This window comes from Enoplosus armatus, chromosome 9, assembly GCF_043641665.1.
Source record: "Enoplosus armatus isolate fEnoArm2 chromosome 9, fEnoArm2.hap1, whole genome shotgun sequence".
NCBI lineage: Eukaryota > Metazoa > Chordata > Actinopteri > Centrarchiformes > Enoplosidae > Enoplosus > Enoplosus armatus.
Genome location: NC_092188.1, coordinates 4744032 through 4764235, shown reverse-complemented (window position 1 = coordinate 4764235; position 20204 = coordinate 4744032). Strand labels below are relative to the sequence as shown.

The 20204-nt window shown below is 41.2% G+C and overlaps 1 protein-coding gene across 1 annotated transcript; it reads left to right on the top strand.

Annotated features, from left to right (window-relative positions):
- The first annotated feature begins 11642 nt into the window (after positions 1–11642).
- On the top strand, positions 11643–19845 carry tap1 (transporter 1, ATP-binding cassette, sub-family B (MDR/TAP)). Its single transcript, XM_070912454.1, has 13 exons — positions 11643–11776; positions 12218–12550; positions 13480–13708; positions 14132–14246; positions 14631–14761; positions 15014–15219; positions 15552–15749; positions 16181–16309; positions 16440–16634; positions 16740–16916; positions 17975–18134; positions 18692–18828; positions 18910–19845. Exons 2-13 carry the CDS (start codon positions 12230–12232, stop codon positions 19138–19140), a joined length of 2229 nt encoding a protein of 742 aa, XP_070768555.1. The 5' UTR covers positions 11643–11776; positions 12218–12229; the 3' UTR covers positions 19141–19845.
- Positions 19846–20204: the final 359 nt, after the last annotated feature.

Sequence of the window (20204 nt, the reverse complement as noted above, 5' to 3'; positions counted from 1 at the left end):
GTGGTCAGGGGACCCAAAAATGTCTTTTCCGTGACAGTGTGTGTGACAGTGTATAGTGATGACAGCATAGAGAGACGGGAAAGAAACAGAGAGAGAGGAGGTAATGACATTCAACAAAGGTTCCTGGCTGCAACTTAACAGGGAAAGTTGTAGTTACATGTCCTTACCCACTTGAAGCCCAAGATTTCTGACAGTGACATTCAGCTTCTTTTCATTAGCGATACAGGATGGACTCTCTATAATACACCATGTTTGCCTTCATGACATCATTCCTCCAGCAGACAAAACATCCTCTCATGTCTTTCAAAGCAGCTCCTCTCACCGCATTCGAATGGCGTCCTCCCCCAGCGGCTCCCTCCTTCTCTTTTTTTCAGCTTCCTTCGCTTTCTTCTTTTTCCTCAGGCTGATCTTCTCTTTCTCTCTGCTGGATCGGACCCTCTGCTCCTGGTGGGCTGCGTGCGGTGTCAAGGCTCTGGATTTGGGGTCATTCATGTCTGTGACCGTAGACCGGTGTCTCACCCTATTACCACCTTCCCTCTCCACCCGCTGCTGCCTCACCCTCCTCACCACCAAGAACACCACCAGGGCCAGCACCACCGGCAGGCAAGCAATTGCTATGGCAATCACTGCCCATAGCCACGCGGGGGTTGGCTCTTTGAGAGAATAGAGAATAGAAAATGAATTTTTACTACTACGAGTAGAACAATTTTTGGTAGGACCGCATGATCCATATTTTCCCACAGTTGGCCCACTTATCTGGCCTTCTGAGTATTACAAATATCATAATAAATACATGTAAAGTCATTTTAACTTATAGTCATTTTTTATATTTTGACCAGATATCCTCCATTGTCATTTTGGTTTAGGCTGAGCTCTCCAACCAAAACTGAAACCTGCAGCGGTGACCATCAACACATCTACACACTGGAAACGGAAAGGTGTTTTATAGTGTTTTGTTTGGAGGCAACTCAAAGCTGGAAATGTGTGTGAGAGAGAAAAAGAGAGACAGGACATGTACGCCTACCTTTGACTTCCTTTATCTCAATTTCATCCTCTCTCTTTCCTATTTCCTCTCGGACACCTCTAATACTGACGACTGCCTTCAGCTCCGGGAGGGTGGGGAACAAGGAAGGCTTATGCCACATGACAGCACGCAGGAAACTGGCTGCCTCGGTGGCATAGGGGAAACAGGTAGAGGGCAGACGGGAGCATGGCCTGTTGTCCACTTGGAGGAAAAAGAGGGAGCTAGGAAAGAGAGACAGAGAAGGAAACATTAGGAAAGAGCATGTACGTCATTACCGAGGCCTGTTCCAACGTGTAAGTTTGCCAGGATAAGTTTACTTCATAAAATTTGGAACATTCTCAATAATTTGCAAAAGGCTACACCCTATAACAAAACACACACAAAATCAACAAAACATACCTCTGAGATAACAGCAAAAAAATTGATACACATGGACATAAATATTCATATCTTAATGGAGTTCCCCAAGGATCTGTACTTGGCCCACTTTTATTTTGTCTTTACATGAATAATTTAGGCGTTAACACACATGTAACTAATACTCATTGTTATGCAGATGGTATGATTTTGTGTAGCTGTGTACCTTCGCTCCCAGATGCGGTCTGTTTAGTACTACCACATTTGTGAAAAAAAAATGGTATTAAGCTACATTAGCGGCTACTAGCATAACACACCCGAAACATTGTTAATTGTCTCTCTTCTTAGTCTAATTGTAGCCTTATTTTAGTGTTGTTATCTGTCTTTAGTATTGTTTTATGTGTTGCCTGATTTTGTATTGTTTTGTCTGCAACTTTTATGCTGCCAGGTCTGCCTTGCAAAAACCTCTGTGGGTCTTGTTACATAAAGGTTTAGTAAAACTACACTCACTATTTTTGACATTTCACTCAGCACCTACCCATTTGAGTTAGCCTGTGATTCCTGAGTCAACAGGTTGGCAAGCTGCTGAGGGTCAAAGTCAAACAACTTCCTGTTAGTGGCGAGGGGGGCGGAGCCTCTCAGTTTGAGTGGCGACTGGAGGAGGACACTGAGCGCCCAGAGCAGGGAGCTGTTGGAGAAGGTGCCACGTGGTTGTGTGATGCTGGCGTGAAGGACCAGGGTGCCTACGGCCCACCGGGAGCGCTGGTGTGCGAAGCAGTCGCTGCCATCCCATCCACAGGGGGCGCTGTCGCATCCCTGCTCGCAGTGGGAGTTGGCGTAGTGATCGCGGCAGTACTGGATGTGGCCCGGACTATGAGCCATGATGGGGAGGGATGAAGAGATGTAAAGAAAGAGACAGAATAAGAGATTTGACAAAATAATCTCAACTCAAGATCTACTTACTAGCTTTTGTTTCCCCACCCAGAGCTTTCAACGAAGACCATGGATGGATGGATAGATCATTATTTTACTATTAATTATTATTGTTTGTTCTATACTGCCATTAGGTTACTTTATGGACAGTTCACTGCTACTCTTTTCATGTACAGCCTCAAATCAACAATGTGATTTTAATATTGTGTTTGTGTTTAATTGTTTATTGCACTTTTATAGATATCATTCTTTTGCCTGCACCACACATTTTAATGTTTCCCTATTTAATTATACTTTCCACAAATGTACTGATTCATGACAATAACAAATACTGAATTAATCTTATTAATGATGATAATAATTAACAGGGATTATTATCGTTATTATTATCACAATGACAGTTCACTCGGTCGTTGCCTGTTATTTGGGTTTCTTGGCCAAATCCGTCTTCCATAAAAAAACATCCTTAAACCTAAAGTGATTTATGTTCAAATATTAATACAAATAAGGAAAAAGAGATGAAAAAGAATATAATACATACGATAATTCAAAAGGAAAACCATAACCGGCATGAATAAGCCAATGAAGACTTGAAATGTTCCAATTCACAGCATTCACTTTTAAGCTGGGGTTTTTCTTATGGTTCTATGACAATGAAAATAAAAGTGTTTTACTTGCAGTGGCCCCTGTCCTTCAGGCAGTCGAAGCCGTCTCTGAGGCACTCGGGCTCCATACACTCTCTGTCACATGACCCGTCTCCAAACTTTTCCCCACACTTTCTGTTTACTGGACATTGACCCCACGGATCATCTGACGCAGCTGTGGAGACACAGATTAGTGCACAATTTGGCACTTACATAAGTTGTGATCTTTTTTTAAACAGTTGTTGTGGTTCAGATGTAATAATGGTGTATTTGTAGAGGGATATAGGTGGTCTACTGTGTGCTTAATGAATGCCTTGTTCATAAATGAATCACACGTCTTGTATATCTCTTGTCGTGATCTTTATCAGCACTGAAAAATGTCAAAGGCAAACATCACTTCTACATTCACGTGTTTGCACACTTGCACACATCTTATTAATTAAAAATGTGTATTTCATTAGGTCTTGCAGTTTGATTTGATGCTTGAACCTGACATTATACACAGCCACAGTAATTAAAGTGGCCTTGCAAACTGTTTTCCCTAAGTGTTTTATCACAGGACCAAGTCACCCACATATTCAAACCACTCATTGTTTCAGAGCATTAGCAACTATTCATAACAATGCAAGTCAAGCCATGGAAGGTGGGTCCTGATACGGACCGTTAAAGGAAACAGGAAATGGGCCCGACATAAACAGGAAGTTTCCAGGAGAAGCGAATAGCAACAGGAAATGGAGTGGGCCGGGCCTTGATAAAGGTCGAAGGTCGTCACCGTGGCAAAGAGGAAGGTGATGGAGTTGGACAATGGGCTTGGCAGGTGTGTGCGGGACCATAAAATCATAGCAGAAAACAATTCACACGAACAATGGAGCTGAAATTAGAGATGTTAAGTTTTTAACACTTTCGTTTCACTTGATCAGCAAAGATCAAGCCCTTATTATTTATATAAATATAAGGAATATAAATGTTAAAACAGTGTGAATGAGAAAATGAAAGTTACACAAAATATATTTTACACTTAACATTATATTACCAAAGGTTAAATCCACATCTACTTTGACAAAAACAAAACAAAACAATATGTCTATTGCAAAATATTTCTAATAATGCACTTCTTATATTTACCTTAAATTCTTTATCAGTGTCTTACAAATATCAAGTATTATCTTGTAAACCACATGCGCTTAAGCTACACACTCCTTAAACACTCCTTAAAAATAGTGATAATTAAATTAAGGCAATTCAGAGAATATACGCCACTTCTTTTCAAACTGGTCCTCAGAGTCTACATTTCTCTCTACAGCCACAGGATGCAGTTTCACTACACTTTGAACAGGTGATGTGTTTCATGTACGTACAAAAGAAAGAGAAATCTGTCGAGAATAAAGTGGCTAACTCACCTTGACATGTCCAGCTCAGTCCCAGCAGAACAAACGCCCTCAGAGTCAACATCTTCAGGCTGTTCAGGTGTCCGGCTGCGGGCCTTTTCTTCTCTGCTCGGAAGGATCAGCAGTCCAGTCCGGCTGTTTGGTAAACCTGCCTCTGATCTCCAGAAGCTCAGCTGTGACTCACAGCGTTTGACACTGCTGTGAATCCGTAGCTCTGCGGTGTTGCTTTAGTCCTGCAGTTCACAGTGAACAGTTAACTCTGAGTGAAGTTGCCCAATTCCATCACCGCCGCCGCCACCAACACCTTCCAACACCACCACCACCACCACCAAAACCACCACCACCCAGCCCACTTTGTTCACTCGCTCTTTTTTCAGAGGCCCTGCGGATATCTGGACAACTTCCTGCCACTGTGTGGAGAAGAATAGGAGGGTGACGACCATATGTGCCTGTGTGTGTGTGTGTGTGTGTGCGTATTTGTAGCTCTTACTGTGTCTCAACTTGAAAAAGTACCCCACAGTATGAGCTGTTAGAAGAGTTGCGTAAAAAGCTACAGGGTGTGAGGGGACGGCGTGGTTTGAATTTGACCTTTACAAAGAAGTGTAGACGCACTCACACACACACACACACACACACACACACACACACACACACACACATCTGTTTTGTCCAGCTGCTGAGTCCAGAAAAACCTGACCGTGAGTGCCCCTGTGCCTGAGTACTCTGTAAACTGCTTCTGTTATTTGTTCTTATTTATTTCACAAAAGAAAATAGAAGATAAATGAGAACAAATCACTTGAGCAGTTTGAGGTGTTGCCTTTAAGGCATCTGACTTTGACCTTTCACATGGCACTTATTGAAATTCCAAGCAGTAGATTAACAGATAAATATGTTTTAGTACATTTTTTACACATTATTATGATACATTTTTTTGTTTCAGTGTTGAACTGATAATGATGGTTGACAACAAATCTCAAAAGAATTTCCATTTTAAAAGAAACAACATAGCCTTCTCCATTACAAAAACAAAATGAATGTAGTGCTTAAATAATGCCACTTAAGTGAAACAGCCGTAGTGTGAGCCTGGAAGCAGCAACCACAGTCGATGCTTATCAGGATTTAGTGAAACGTGAGACCATTAAGTACAGTCATTTTGACAAAGTGCACCACGTATGTATGATCATGTTGTGAGTAACACACAGCTGATGTTAACAATGCAACAAACTCTAACATAGAACGTTTTTTGTCCTTAATCCCTCTCTACTGGTTCCCCCCTTCCTCTGGTTGTGGCCCTGGAGCTTCTCTTTCCATGCAGTATTCCTCCCAAAGCTCATTAAACAAATTCCCAGTCGCACCGAAAGAACACCCTTGATCCTTTTTGGGGTCACACAATCCCAAATCCATCTTTTTAAATACAGCGCAGAAGACTTGCCGGGAGAGCGGCGTCGTCTTCTTCTCTAAGCAGTGGTTGTAGTAGTGCCTGTACACCTCGGACATGTTTGAGAAGACCGGCTCCAGATACAGCTTAGAGATGGACGTCCCGCAACAGTATGAGGGCACTTTGGGTAACCTCTCGAGGAACTCCTTCAGGACTATATGCTCGGAAGCTTTACGGGACTTCCTCTGCGTTTGCTTCTTGGCGTTTTCCTCTGAATTGTCCTGCTCGGATGGATTTTGTGCCCAGTTCAGCACCGACCACTCCCCAATCCCCAAAGTGGAGAGGAACATCTTTTTGCAAACTTGTCTTCTGTCACCGTCCGCTATCAAATGATACCGCATCGAGACTGATCTTCTGGACTGAGTCCACGGTGCTCGCGTTCTTTCCACCGGGTCGCAGTCGACTAGTCTGGCCACATAGGTCTTCCTCTGAGGCCAGTTCATACACTGCCAGAAAGTAGTAAACAGCTCGTTCCTCGCTTCTTCACTGAAGTCGGCGCAGAAGCGGTTGGATGCCCTTTTGCAAGCGCTGGACAAGCATCCCGGTCCCATTGTCCTCTGAGCTTTGGTTATGGTCGTGCCGTCTTTCTTTCGTTTGCTGACGTACGGTTTGCCCTCCATCCTAAGCTGCTTCTGTCGATTTTGCTTCCATGTTAGCGGCTTGGCAACTCTGGATTTCTTTCTGGCTGGCCCCTCTGGTTCTGGTGGCCCGTTTATGTCTTTGTCAGCGGCATTCACTTGTTCTGCAAAAAACAGGGAAATGTCATTAACATGTATGAATTATTACTGTGATAACGTTGGTGTTACGGCAAATAATGGTACTAACTCTAGCATTATTACATTAGTGCAATAAGTAGGGCTGCAACTAACAGTCACTTTCAATCTCAATTGTCGATTATTTTTCCAATTAAATGATTAATAATGTAGACTGGAGAATATCAAAAAATGCACAATAGTTTTTGTCCAACCAGCAGATATACACCTAAAGGCACTCAATTTACAATGATATGTAACAAAGCAAAGCAACAAACAACAAAACCCCACTCACCCTGGGTAACTTCCACAGTATTATTGACTGCAGAAGAAGCAGGGTTCTGTTCTGGACAGTGAGGGACAGCTGGCCTCTTTTCTAATTTGTTTTCGTTTGATTCGTTCTTTTTTATTGTTCCTCTCTGGGCCCAGTTGAGCACAGACCACTCTCCTATCCCCAGAGTGGACAGGAACATGTTTTTACACACTTGTTTCCTCTTTCCATCCACCATCAGGTGATAACGGAGTGAGACCGATCTCCTCGACTGCGACCCCGCTGCCCGAGATCTCTCCACGGGGTCTCGGTCTACTTGTCCTGCTACGTACTGTTTTCTCTGAGCCCAGTTCATGTCCTTCCAGAATTCATTAAACACGTTCTGCCTGGCCTCTTCGTTGATTTCATTACAAAGCCGGTTCGATGCTTTTTTGCATGCATTCGAGGTGCACCTTGGTCCCACTGATCTTGGCTGTTTTGTCACAATCTCGCCGTCTTTCTTGCGTTTGCTCACGTACGCTTTACCCTCCATCCTCAGCTGCTTCTGCTTGTTCTGCTTCCACTTTGTAGGATCTGCGACTTTGGCTTTGGGGGGTTTTCTGCCAGCACCTGCCTTATCAAATTTAGTGTTTCCATTTTTGGCAGCTGTATTAAATGGTGCTGAAAAAAACAAACAAACATCTGGATTAATTATTGGAAGCAGTGGTCTGAAAACAGGCTCAGTTGGAAATTTCATTTATGGTTATCGATCACAACATTGTACAATAAGTAAAGTCAATATTAGTTCTGGTTAAGAGCTGCAACAGCCTACAGGAATGACACCCATTTGACCTAAACTTTGACAAACTTGACTATGTGGATCTACAGACTAAAAACCATGGGACTATTTTTTTAATGATCCTTTTCCTTCTTTTCTGCTTACAATAAAATAAAACACATGAGGATCGATCTACACATCCCATCAAAAGAAAGCTAAACATTGTCAGAGAACTCCGATGTCAATGTCATTGCAAGAATCAAACTTGTTTTCAGTCAAAACAAGCTTGATTTTATATGTATATATATTAGTTATTATACATTATATTATATACAGTATGTGTCCCAGTTATTGTGACATTGGTACATGTTTATCCTAATCTGTAGTGTTTTTTTACGCCAACTCAAAATGGGCATCCTTAAGCACTCAGATCCAAATTAATATCAGATATCTGAACATTTATGTAAATGTATTTATGTGCATAATGTGCAGGAGGATATAATCTAGCAGTTTCATGTCACAACAATTGCAGTTAAACGCCACCTGACAACCAAAACTGGATTAAATCAAAATACGTTTACATCTGCAGACCGCAGAACCCTTTCAAAATGTGGGTGTGGTTGTTAAATCCACTGCACACACGACTTCAGCACACTGTTACTTACTGGTGTCAGCACCCAGTAGAAGACCTGCGTTCTGTGAAGGAAACTGGGGAATCATCTGAGGCTCTGCTATCATAACCGAGTGGGACCTTCTTTTGGACGGTCCATCTTTTCGCATGTCAGATTTCCTCCCTGCATCAGTGACGTGCAGATGTTCTGGATAACACGTGAACACACATGCATCTTGTTAAGGCGTGCCAATGAATGTTTTTCTTGAAAAAAAAAAAAACACAGCATCACAGTAAGACACTTGCTGTCTGAGCTCATACACACCTGGTGGGATGTGGTGCAGCCCAAAAGTCTCAGTGACTGTGGGTCTGTGAACAGGGGGGTCATTGGTGGGTTTGGGAAGGAGACCAATATCCTCCATTGCTGCAATGGCTAAAACACAAGAAACATGGTGTTGGAGTGTTTTACATCAGATGCTCTTTAAAACGCAGATTCAGTGATGGGCATCCAGCCTGTTTGACCAGTTAGACCCTTTAAACTAATCTAAAAACACCGCTCATCCGTTCATAACGGTGCACAACAGAGCCATGTGTCCAAATCCAGATGTTTTTGTAGCTAGAAGCAGGAGGCGTTGCAGGCCTGACATTCGTCGAAAAGGTAAGTCAAGACGGCCGTAATGGTGCTCATATCAGATATTTCGCTAACTTTATGTGTAGTTAATTCCTGACAACTCCTCTTGCATGCTCAACTACGGCAACCCCTTTAAAAGGATACGTATAATTTCGGCTTTCGGGTGTTTGCTTACATAGTGTTATACATTTGAAAACGTCTCGTAGACCCGTCGGTTCCATCCAGATCAGATCACAAGTTTCACCCGCTGCCGGCTGCTCACTCCGTCATGGCTCTGACAGGGAAACACGACATCTGTCAGCGCACCAAGCTCACGTTTTATTTTGCTAAATATCCTCAACTGTCGGATCTGAGGAGCTTCCCGCTGGCAGCTGCCATGTCTGAGCATGCGCACTGGCTTTCATGGTAGGAAGAAAAAAAAAAGAAAGAAAGAGCGAGTTTAGGTTTTCTGATTCAGCAACAGATCAATAGATAAAAGTACTACAACAATTGTAATAATAATAATAATAATATGTATATTTTAATGTTTTGCAGTGGTGGAAGAAGTATTCAGTATTAGTAATACAAAAATTACAAATAAAAGTCCTGCATTCAACATTGTACTCAAGCAGAAGTACAAAAGTATTGACAGCAAAATGTAGTTAAAGTATCAAAAGTAAAAGTACTCGTTATGCTGTTGGTGTTATATTGTTATCGGCAGTGGTGGAAGAAGTATTCAGATCCTTAAAAGTATCAATACATGAATCTAAAAATACTCCATTACCAGTAAAAGTCCTGCATTCAAAATCCTTCCTATTATCAGCAAAAGGAAAATGGCTCCTGTGGCTGACATGATATAATATATTATATAATTAGGTTGTTAATATTATTATATTCACTGTTTTAGCTGGTTGAGGTGGAGCTACTACGTCATACACAGTTAGGTATTTTAGTCCAGTGGTTCAAAACCTAGGGGTCGGGCCCCCTCCAAAGGGTCACGAGATAAATCAGGGGGGTCGAGACGTGATTAATGGGGGCAGGAAAGAAGCAAAAGCAAAGTTCTGCTTCACACGTTTGTATTTGTCTTTTGGACTTTTCTCTAATCTTTACTTTTTGTGAAATGAATAATTTGACATCTTTGGGCCTCAGTTATTTAAATGAAACCATCTTAGACGTTTACAGAGGGCCCCAACTACACACTTGTGACCCCTTCTCTGTAAGAGGTATAGGCTATATGAATAAAATAAGCTTTCCTTTCACAGTGAATCTATCAAAAACGTATGTTGTATTTTCAAAATATACATAAAAGGAAACATATTTTAAGTATAAGTGATTTATAGGGCCTTAAAAAAGTAAGCACATTTATAGCTTTGCTCATCACATCCTTCTAACATGAAAGCAGGGGGAAGGAAGGAAGCTATCAGGGAGTTCAAAGTTTCTGCCGGGGGTTTCTTTCCCTCAGTTGTCTGAATAAGTCATGCCAGGCAACTATCCTGGGGCCACACATGCCTGTCAATCGATTTTTGGTGGTTTAATGAATTGCACACTCTAAACTCACCCACTAAATCCATTATCCATCCGTATAATAACAACTAAAGCAGGCAGCATTAGCAAATTCTGTAGCCCTGTCATGTAGAGAAGAAATATTTACACTAGTTTTGTCATCACTCAATTTATATTGAGCTCCCATGGTACATCTGACCAAATAAAGTTGAGTTGAATTGAATGACCACAAACTAATAACATAAAGTAAGCCTTACTTAAAGATTTAAGTAAAGACATTAAAAATGCAAGTGGGTGGTGTGTATGTGATAGATACAAACACTGAGTTATGGAGGTTATTCCATTTACATGAATAAATGTGGTATTTGCCAATGGTGGAATGTAACTAAGTACATTGCTGTGCTTACTCAAATTTAGGATTAAGTGTTCCCTCAAGGAGTGAGAAAATTATCCTCCGCCTTAAACTAAATAAACTATTTAAACCTACCCCCCCCCCCCCCCCCCCCCCGGATTAGCTGAAAAATGCATTGTCACAAACCTAAAAATCAGGGTTTTTTAGAGACACGTGGTTCTCACAGGACAGTGACACTACAAACATATGATGATCTTGTAGAATATGATGAATGTGCAAGTAGTTCAAATTAACACAGCCTTTAACAGCAGTTAAAATGCAACATACACATTCACGCAGCAGTAATATGAATCCATTAACTTTATATATAATAGCAATGCCAACATGACAGGGACCATTTATCTTCATAGTAGTACTTTTACTTGTGTTTTGTTTTCATATTGCTTTTAATAAAAAGTATAAAAATATAATAAATCATAATAATTAATAAAAACATTTAAAGTATGTAAGTACTTTTTTTTTAATGTAGGACTTTTTCTTGTAGTGTAGTACTTTCACAGTGTGGTATTAGTACTTTTATTTAAGTAAAGGATCTGAATACTTCTTCCACCACTGGTATACAGTGGTATTTACCCATCACATAAAGATAATGTTACAGGACTGTCGGCCACTGTCACGTGGTGATTGAGGAAATACAGCTTATGGCAGTTTCAGCCTCTCGTCACATGATGTCGCTGTTGGACTGTTTGGAGATGGTTCAGCTTCACACGAGGTATATCATATTACCACTGTACTGTAATACATGAGCAGTGTCAACAAACACGGTGTGTTTTTACAAAAGTTTATGAAGGCAGGTCTAAATAAAATAAATACGGCACTACTTAAAGAAAAGTGTGTTTCATACCTCGCTAGTCTTCGTCCGCCATTGTGGCAGACGAAGAAGGGACTTTCCTTGGTAAAAGAATATAAATAGTAACTTTCGGTTTCACTTTGTCGGTCGGCACTCGGTCGACGTTTGTTACGTTACGGGCAGCCGGTTGGCAGTTTTAGCTTGTTAAGGAAAATATCGGTGTCGTTTTACGTTCTCAGACGAACATTAAACGTCCGCCACATCAAACCTGCTCGTCAGACGGAAGTGTAAGTTGGATTTGAAGAACTGTAACGATGCTAGCTAAACCGGGCTAGCTTACTGTAACGCTACTTACTGCTGCAGAAGTTAGCTGACTTAATGTAGTAATGCAGTACTTTTGAAGGTTTTGCTGATTCGTTTTCGTGTTTCTGTGGGTGCGTTTCTCTGCGGGTTACTGTCGAACTGTTTCAAAGAAATCAGCAGTGTCGTTGAAAATGAAAGTAATGCAGAATACCATCTGCAGCAAAGTGAAAGTAAAATGTCAATGAAGGGCAAATCATTGGCCTAGTTTATATAGTTACACATTGGTAAATAGGCTCAGTATTTTGCTATGTGTTCTACATGTAACCGTTATTTCCTGTTTTGGGGGCTTCTGTCAGTCCCACTCATGAAACCTGACTGACTGTGATGCTCAGCCACTGACCCCTCCCTGTCACTTGTATTTGCAGATCCTGAGCATTATGCAGAAAATGAGCTACTTCGTCCCACTGCTCTTTGTGTGCCTGGATGTGTGTGTGGTGCAAGCCATTCGCTTGGCCCAGCTCTCACCTCTCCTCCTCCCCCATCCGTTCATCACACTGTGGGGAGGAGGGTTGACCAGGGCTGTCCTCCTCACCCTCCTCACCCTCACCAACCCTGAAAGCCTGCCGTGGATGAGCAGCTTCAAGGGTCTACAGAGCTTAGGGGTCCTTTGCTTCCACTTCCCGGTGTACACCACTCTTCTCTGGGCGCTAGGGCAGTCCACCATGGAGGAACTGTGGGGGTGGCACTCCTGGGAAAGGGTGGGTGGCTGTGTTTTGCTGGTTGTTAGTTGCAGGATGCAATAGCAGGCACTTTTCTTAACACTTATTTAGGTACGTCAGTATGTTACTGGGGGGTGATAGATCTAGAGCAGGGCCCATGACGCATTGTGGCTCCCTAACTGTAGTGTGTGTTTATGTGCTGGTGGAAAAGTCTGAAATGCTAGATTTCCAGTTCAGCTGCTAAGATGTTTTGTACCCAAATGTTATTTTGTCAACAAACATGGATGTCTTAAAAATGATGATGTGGAAACTGGCTAAAGTTCCATGTTCTTCCTTGGTGTTCTGCTGCATGACTTTAAGTACATTTTGCTGTTGATACTTATGTACTTTTACTTAACTTACTTTGTCTCTGTCAACAACCCGAAAAAACAAATACTCATTTGGGAATGGCATGAATAGAGGATCCAGCCTTTGCATATGTGAAAGAAGCACATAACCAAAAGTTTGGTACAGTTGCTTGATACATAGTCAATCTGCTATCTTTATAAGAATATTTAATGTGCTTCCAGTGTAGTTTCCCCTGTTTCAGTGATCTTGAGGACAAAATACTGTCTTGATCAAAGCAGCCTAGCAGAGCAGCATTATTAAGACAGACTTTTAATCAAATTCCAAAAATGTTTTTAGAAAGAAGTTGAATTAATTATTTATTGAAATATTTATCACATTTGCTGTAAATAAAGATTGAACATCCAGTTACAGCAAGATTAAAATACTTGGCTATTATCTTTTTTTTTTTTCAATGAAGCTATTGAGCCTGGAGCAGGAACAAGACTCAAACCAAAACCTAACCAGTCTGAAGAGAAAGAGAAATCCTACATTTGAGAAATGCTTTTTCTTTCGCTTTTATCCTAAGATACCTAAAGCATTACATGTTCATTTGTGTATTAAACCTGTCATTTGTTTTGCAGGTGTTACAGGGTTATGTTGTGACAGTAGTGGCATGGCTCTACTGGAGTCGATATGTGTCATCTCTTTTGCTCTCCTGGGGCGGATACATCTCATCATTGTTTACGAGGGGGCCCTCTGAGAAGCCCCAAGAGGACACCGGTGCCTCTTTGAAGAGACTGATGGGATACATGCGGCCCTATCCCGGGCACTTTGTAGTTGTGCTGTTTCTCGTGGTTCTCTCTTCTTATGGTAAGTGAGATAACACCTTGAACCCAACTACAAAGTTTTAGAGTTATTTCCTGCAGTTCTTGCTGTGTCGTTTGCACCCTCACTCACAAAGTAGGTAGCGTTAATTAAAAGCAATCAGTTTAGAATCAAGTACAGCTTATTTAAGGCTTACTGTTTTCCTCAACTTAAGAATGAGCCATTTTTCAAGCAGAGGTGTGAAGACATTCAGTCTTTCAAGTTAAAGTCGAGAAGACTACACTCAACACATTTTCCATGTGAAAACTGTCACGTAACCTAATTCAATAAATGTCAATAAAATCATACTAGTAGGCAAATCAGAATATGTAAGTCTAAATGGATGCTTCAGTCAGAGGCCAACAGTTAGCTTGACACTTTTGCCTCCTCAAAGATCAGTATTGTGATAATGTGAACTTCTGACCTCAGGTGAGATGGCTATTCCTCAGTACACTGGTCGCATTGCTGACTGGATCATAAATGAAGAAGCACCTGATGCATTCACAGAGGCCATCACAATCATGACACTAATGACTATTGCCAGGTAATGGAACCTTTGTAATGAAGTAATTAATGAATTACCGGTTCGAAGTTTGTGTAATACTTTATAATAGTTTGTTAAACTCAGAGTCTTAAAAAATCTCTTTGTCTCCTCTCTCTTTTCTGTTAGGAAAGAGCAATCAGGTCATAATTTAGCTGAACAGCAAATATGTGATCTATCTGGCAAATTATTCTTCTCTCAGAATTACAATTTATGCAGATAATAACTCATAAAAATCACCAAACTCTGGGTGTAGAGAAGGAATTTAGATAATCATTTGTTTTGAATATTTGTGAACAAATGGTAGAGCATGGTGGTAGTGTAATAATGTCTGTGTAGTGATACTTTGGGTACTTCACACTGTAATGTGTCCTCTGTATGTTTCAGTACTGTGCTGGAGTTTATATGTGACCTCATATACAATGTCACCATGAGCCTCATACACACCGAAGTGCAGGGATCCGTCTTCAAGGCTGTGCTGCAACAGGAGATTGCTCACTTTGAGGCCACTCCAACAGGTAAATGATGTGTATACTGTACGTACGACTGACTCAACAGAAAGTCATCTTCAGAGGAAAGAGTACTGTTTTCTTGGATTCATGGTTCACGCTTCTAATTTTTATCAAGGCCAAGCTTGGTTTCCTGAAATTCACACTATATGAACTTGACAGTATTTGTGTGGGCTGGTGAAAAACGATTTTCACAGCATATTGATTACACATTTAAACTGTAATTCCTCTGACACGGCTGATGCACAACTCTTTTCTCAGGTGAACTGGTGTCTCACATTACCACGAATACCAACGAGGTGAGCGAGGCACTGAGTGAGAAACTGAGCCTTGTGATGTGGTACACGGCACGTTTTGGCTTCCTCTTGTTCTTCATGGTGAGCCAGTCATGGAAAATGTCCCTGCTCACTTGCATGGGACTGCCCATCATCTGGGTCATACCTGAGCTCACTGGACACTTCCACCAGGTAAAGAGGGGTTCCCTAAATGTCCCATATTCTTTAGTTGCTCTAATCAGTTTAACTGTTTGATCCAGTCTCACTGCTCTTGTCTGCGTTGTTGATGAACGGTCTCTATGTTACCTGTCCAGCACCAAACAGACAAAGTACAGACAAATATTTCAGTGTTTTGCCCTCAAAAAATCAATTATTACAGATTTATGGAAAAATCCAGCCGCTGGCACTGGATGCTATTTAAATAACAGCTACAACAGCTGTTGTACCATGATCATGATCATGTCCATCAGTTATGTATGTTATATGTCAATTTGTCTGTTTTAAATGTTGTATCCATGTTTCAGACTATTGCTAAACAGGTTCAGGACTCACTGGCTAAGGCCAACCAGGTGGCCACAGAGACCTTTTCCCACATGAAGACAGTGAGGAGTTTTGCCAACGAGGATGGTGAGACAAAGAGGTACAGTCAGCGGCTGGAGGACACATACGCCCTCAATAAAAAGGAAGCAGCAGCCTATGCAGCCTCTACCTGGGCTAACAGCGTGAGTTGAATACTGATCTGGGTTATCAAGGTGTGCAATGATTTCTTAGCATATGAGTATGAGACAGTGGGGGGTTAACCTAGAGAATATAGCAAAATATGAATGTAGTGCCTGCAATGTCACCTAGAGGTTGCAGACAGGACATTTTAAAGCCTGAAGATGTGTCTATTACTTTCTACCGTTTCACTTGTCAGTTGTTTACTGCAGAAATGAAATGCAGCCAGAAATGTTTTAAAATCTGGGCAACAGGGTGAAGCCTGAACGCTAACAGACCTCAAGTCAAACAGAACCCCAAACATACCTCCGCCTACGCCAAGTTCCTCCAAATGGAGCACATTAGGAGAACCGGACCTGCATGTTCATTGATGTGCTGGGAGTAAATTTGAATATAATTTCCTTTAATGTGTAAACCATTGTTTATGTTCTCCCAGATGACCACTTTGGCCCTGAAGGTGTTTATTCTGTACTATGGAGGGACTCTCGTGACCAGGGGGGCCGTTAGCAGCGGAGACCTGGTGTCGTTCGTCCTCTATGAGCTACAGTTTGCCTCTGCTGTTGAGGTGAGCCACAGGCCAAGATAGAGCGAATAAGCTTGAATGAAATATTATGTCCTTGCACTTGCCCTCACTGTAAAATTACAAGTGGCTGATTGTTTTGTTATTGTGCCTCATTCTACCACCTCTTGTCCAGGCTGTCATGCAGTATTACCCGGCGGTGAAGAAGGCAATTGGTGCCTCTGAGAAGATCTTTGAATATTTGGATCGCAAACCTAAAGTACCCCCAGAGGGCACTTTGGCCCCCAATAACCTTGAGGGACACATTCAATTCAAAGGAGTTACATTTTCCTACTCTGACAGGCCAGACGAGAAAAATCTTGTGCTCAAGGTATGTATGTATGTTTATCTCCTGTGCATTTATTTTACTTACAATTAAAATGATTTTATGGCACACAACTCTTTACCAATTCACTCTATATCCCTCTTCTACCAGGACGTGTCTCTGGAGCTAAAGGCAGGCCAAATCACTGCACTAGTGGGGCTGAACAGGTCAGGGAAGTCCACCTGTGTCAAGCTGCTGCAGAGGTTTTACACAAATCTCCAAGCAGGGGAGATCCTACTGGATGGGCAACCACTAACAAACTACAAGGAGAAGTACCTACATGAGAAGGTGGGTTGTCACAAGACATTTCCTCCATTTTGTATTTTATTTTTCAAGCATTTAGCTGACATTGTCATCTAATTTGACTTGCAGTGAGTGCAATAATAGGAAAAACTTAAAGGTACCCCGATGAGTTTTAACTACTAGTAGTAGCAGTGTTTCTATGAGTGCGTCCCCATTTTGACTGTGCACGAGGACGAGTGAGCACGCAGGCAAAGCTATGCGTTTTGGTGAGAAACACTGAATGTAAACACAACTTTTGTTTGTTTACAAGAAAACTCAACAGGGAACTTTTAAAGCTGTATTAAGTGATGTTTGGCCACTAGTGGGCAGAATGCTGTACAGTGTCACAGAAAAGGTCCATTTTAGCTGTGAAGCTGTTAAGTGTGCTGTCACTCCTTGACCTAGCTGGGAGATCTGTTTCTCACCATGAAAAACAGCATGTTTTAACTTTAAATTCCTATATCACCTGGAAAAAAGCATCAGTAAAGAGCTGCAAAGAGCTTTTTAGCCTTTCAGGACCTTTCCTTTGGGATGCTGAGGGTGGTTTGCAGAACTCTTCTATCCAACCCTTTTTTTAAACTGGGACTTAAGAAGCTTAATTACATTTCTCTTTATTTGGACATACATATGAAAAAAAGACATAATGAACCACAACCTGCGTGGGTGCAGTAGTGACACCCTAAGGGGTTTATCAAGTCATTGTACCACAAAAATTGACTAAAATTCGTAAGTGAATTCTGCAGCTGAGACCATAAAACAGAAATGAAATGAAATTAGCCCCGAGCTGTACAATGATAATGATATAAGGAGGGTGAATCACAGTTCATTGAAAGTTTCTACTCAGATTCCTCCAAATGACTCTTTAATTTAACTCCTTTGCTCCTGTTTATCTTTCACCTGACACTTCTTTTGTATTATCACACACTGCCCATGCGTATATTGTACTTACTTGCACGTTTCGCCTAGTTTTATTTTGTTGTTGTCCTCATTGTAAACCATTCTCAGATTTAACTGTGACAGTTACGCAGTCAATGACGTTTCCTCTTCATCCTGTTTGTTTACAGATGGCTGTGGTGAGCCAAGATTGTATGCTGTTTGCTCGCTCTGTGCGGGAGAACATCAAGTATGGCTACGAGGAAGCCTCTGATGAGGACATGTACAGGGCTGCCAAGCTGGCTAGTGCTCACGAGTTCATCATGGAACTGTCAAAGGGATACGACACAGGTTCGACCCACCAACCCAGCATCTATCAGAGCAAATCCTAAAGTGGGGTTCTTCACAGGGGTTCTTGTTACTCCCTGGAAAAAAATTCAATTATGTTTAATTTTAATTCTTAGCACAAAGATAGAAAAAGAAAAAAAAGACCATTGAAGGTATTAAAAAGTATTCAATCTAATTTACAAAAGTCTTAAATATTATTACTGCTAGCTACAGTAGCTAGAAAGCTCACATCTCATCATGAGCTTTAGCAAAAACTTAAGTAAAATGCATTAATCAATGTCAATAGGTTAATCCATCCATCCATTTTATGCCACTTATCCAGGTCCAGGTGGCATTGAAATGTAAATATATATAAATGAATAATGCTAGGCCATGTTGTCCCGACTGGTTTTCCACCATACTTTGGTGTTAAATTCCAATTTTATTTGGCATTAAAAAGGTCTTAAAGAGTCTTATATTTAACTGAAACCCTGCTGATAGTAGAGAAAGGCTTGAAAGATACTTCCTATTTCCCAAAGATGTATATAAACAGAATAACAGCATGTCCTTCTGTTGGACAGATGCCGGGGAGAAGGGAGGCCAGGTGTCTGGAGGCCAGAAGCAGCGCATTGCCATTGCCAGAGCTTTAATCAGACTACCTAAAATCCTGATACTAGACAACGCCACCAGTGACTTGGACACAGAGAATGAATACCAGGTAGGAAAGTCTCTCAAATTTTGCTCAGAATTTACTGTTGTTTTCTACATATAACACCCAAGTCATGATTGTACTCAACAGGTCCACCAAGCTTTGTTGAACCAAACCAACAACTGCACCGTGCTGTTGATATCCAACAAGATGAGTGTTGTAGAGAAGGCCAATTATATAATTGTCCTCAACGACGGGATGGTAGAGGAGGAGGGCAGTCACGCTGAGCTGCTGAAGAAAAACGGCCTTTATGCTGATCTGGTGAGGAAGCAGAATTTGGGCTTTCACCGTCCAGCGGAGGAGAGGAACGATATACACTGAAATGTGTGCACGGTGGTTGGCCTCAGAACATGAAGGTTGTTGGTTAAATGTCCAGACTTAAAGGGTCAAAACTCCAGCAATACTTGTACTATATAAGTGTTGCTAGAGTTTTTGCCTACTGGGAATATTTATCTTGCACATTGGGAGTAGGTGAAGTTGTACGTGAAGTCCCTACTTTGAATTCCAATTCCAACTTCTTCAGGAAGACAGGTTGGACTGGGCGATATGGATAAAAACCTCTATCATGGTACATTTCAATTTATACTGTGATGTCGATGTATATTCGATGTAAATTGCATATAAAGGTATTTCATCACATTGATGCATAAACCATCAAACATCAAGTCCTGCAGATTGATTTGCAACATTGCCCACGATGGTCTAACATAAATTCTAATAATAAATAATAATACATTTTAATTGTCCCATTGCATTTATCATCATATCGCCCAGCCCTAGGTCCTACTGGGCAGCCCCTACATACCAGTGTGAATTTGAATCACCTTGAAGATATGGTGATCATTCACTCCATTGCTTCATACACTTTGCAAATGATCTAGATCTAGAAGAGGTAGAGCAGCTACATTTGAGTTATTCTAGATGTTCTGTTTGTATATATTTCTCATACTTTTATACTTTTATTTTTATTGTACTTGATGATTCTTTACTTAACCTGTTAGTACTCTGTACTCTTTCCCTCCCCGAAATTGTGACAATAAATGTTTTGACTTTTCTTGTCTACTATTTTTTGACTTTACAAGATCTTCAATTTATGGGAAAATAATACATTTGCACGTACTCTTAAGTTGTTTGAGGTGATTGTGGGTGGTTGCAGTTTTCCCCCTTTATAGGATTTTTTCCCCCTATATTTTAAAGTTTAAAGTAATCCTGGAAGACGCAATTTGGGGATCTGTCATATTACTATTTACATGTGTTTGACTTAGCTTGCACTTAAAGGGGCACACAGTTTATTCTGCATGAGGAGTACTACTCAGCCATTAATAATAAAAATGTCTAAAATGTCATCTGTGGCTCTGGAAGGAAAATATGGTTATCTTGGCACT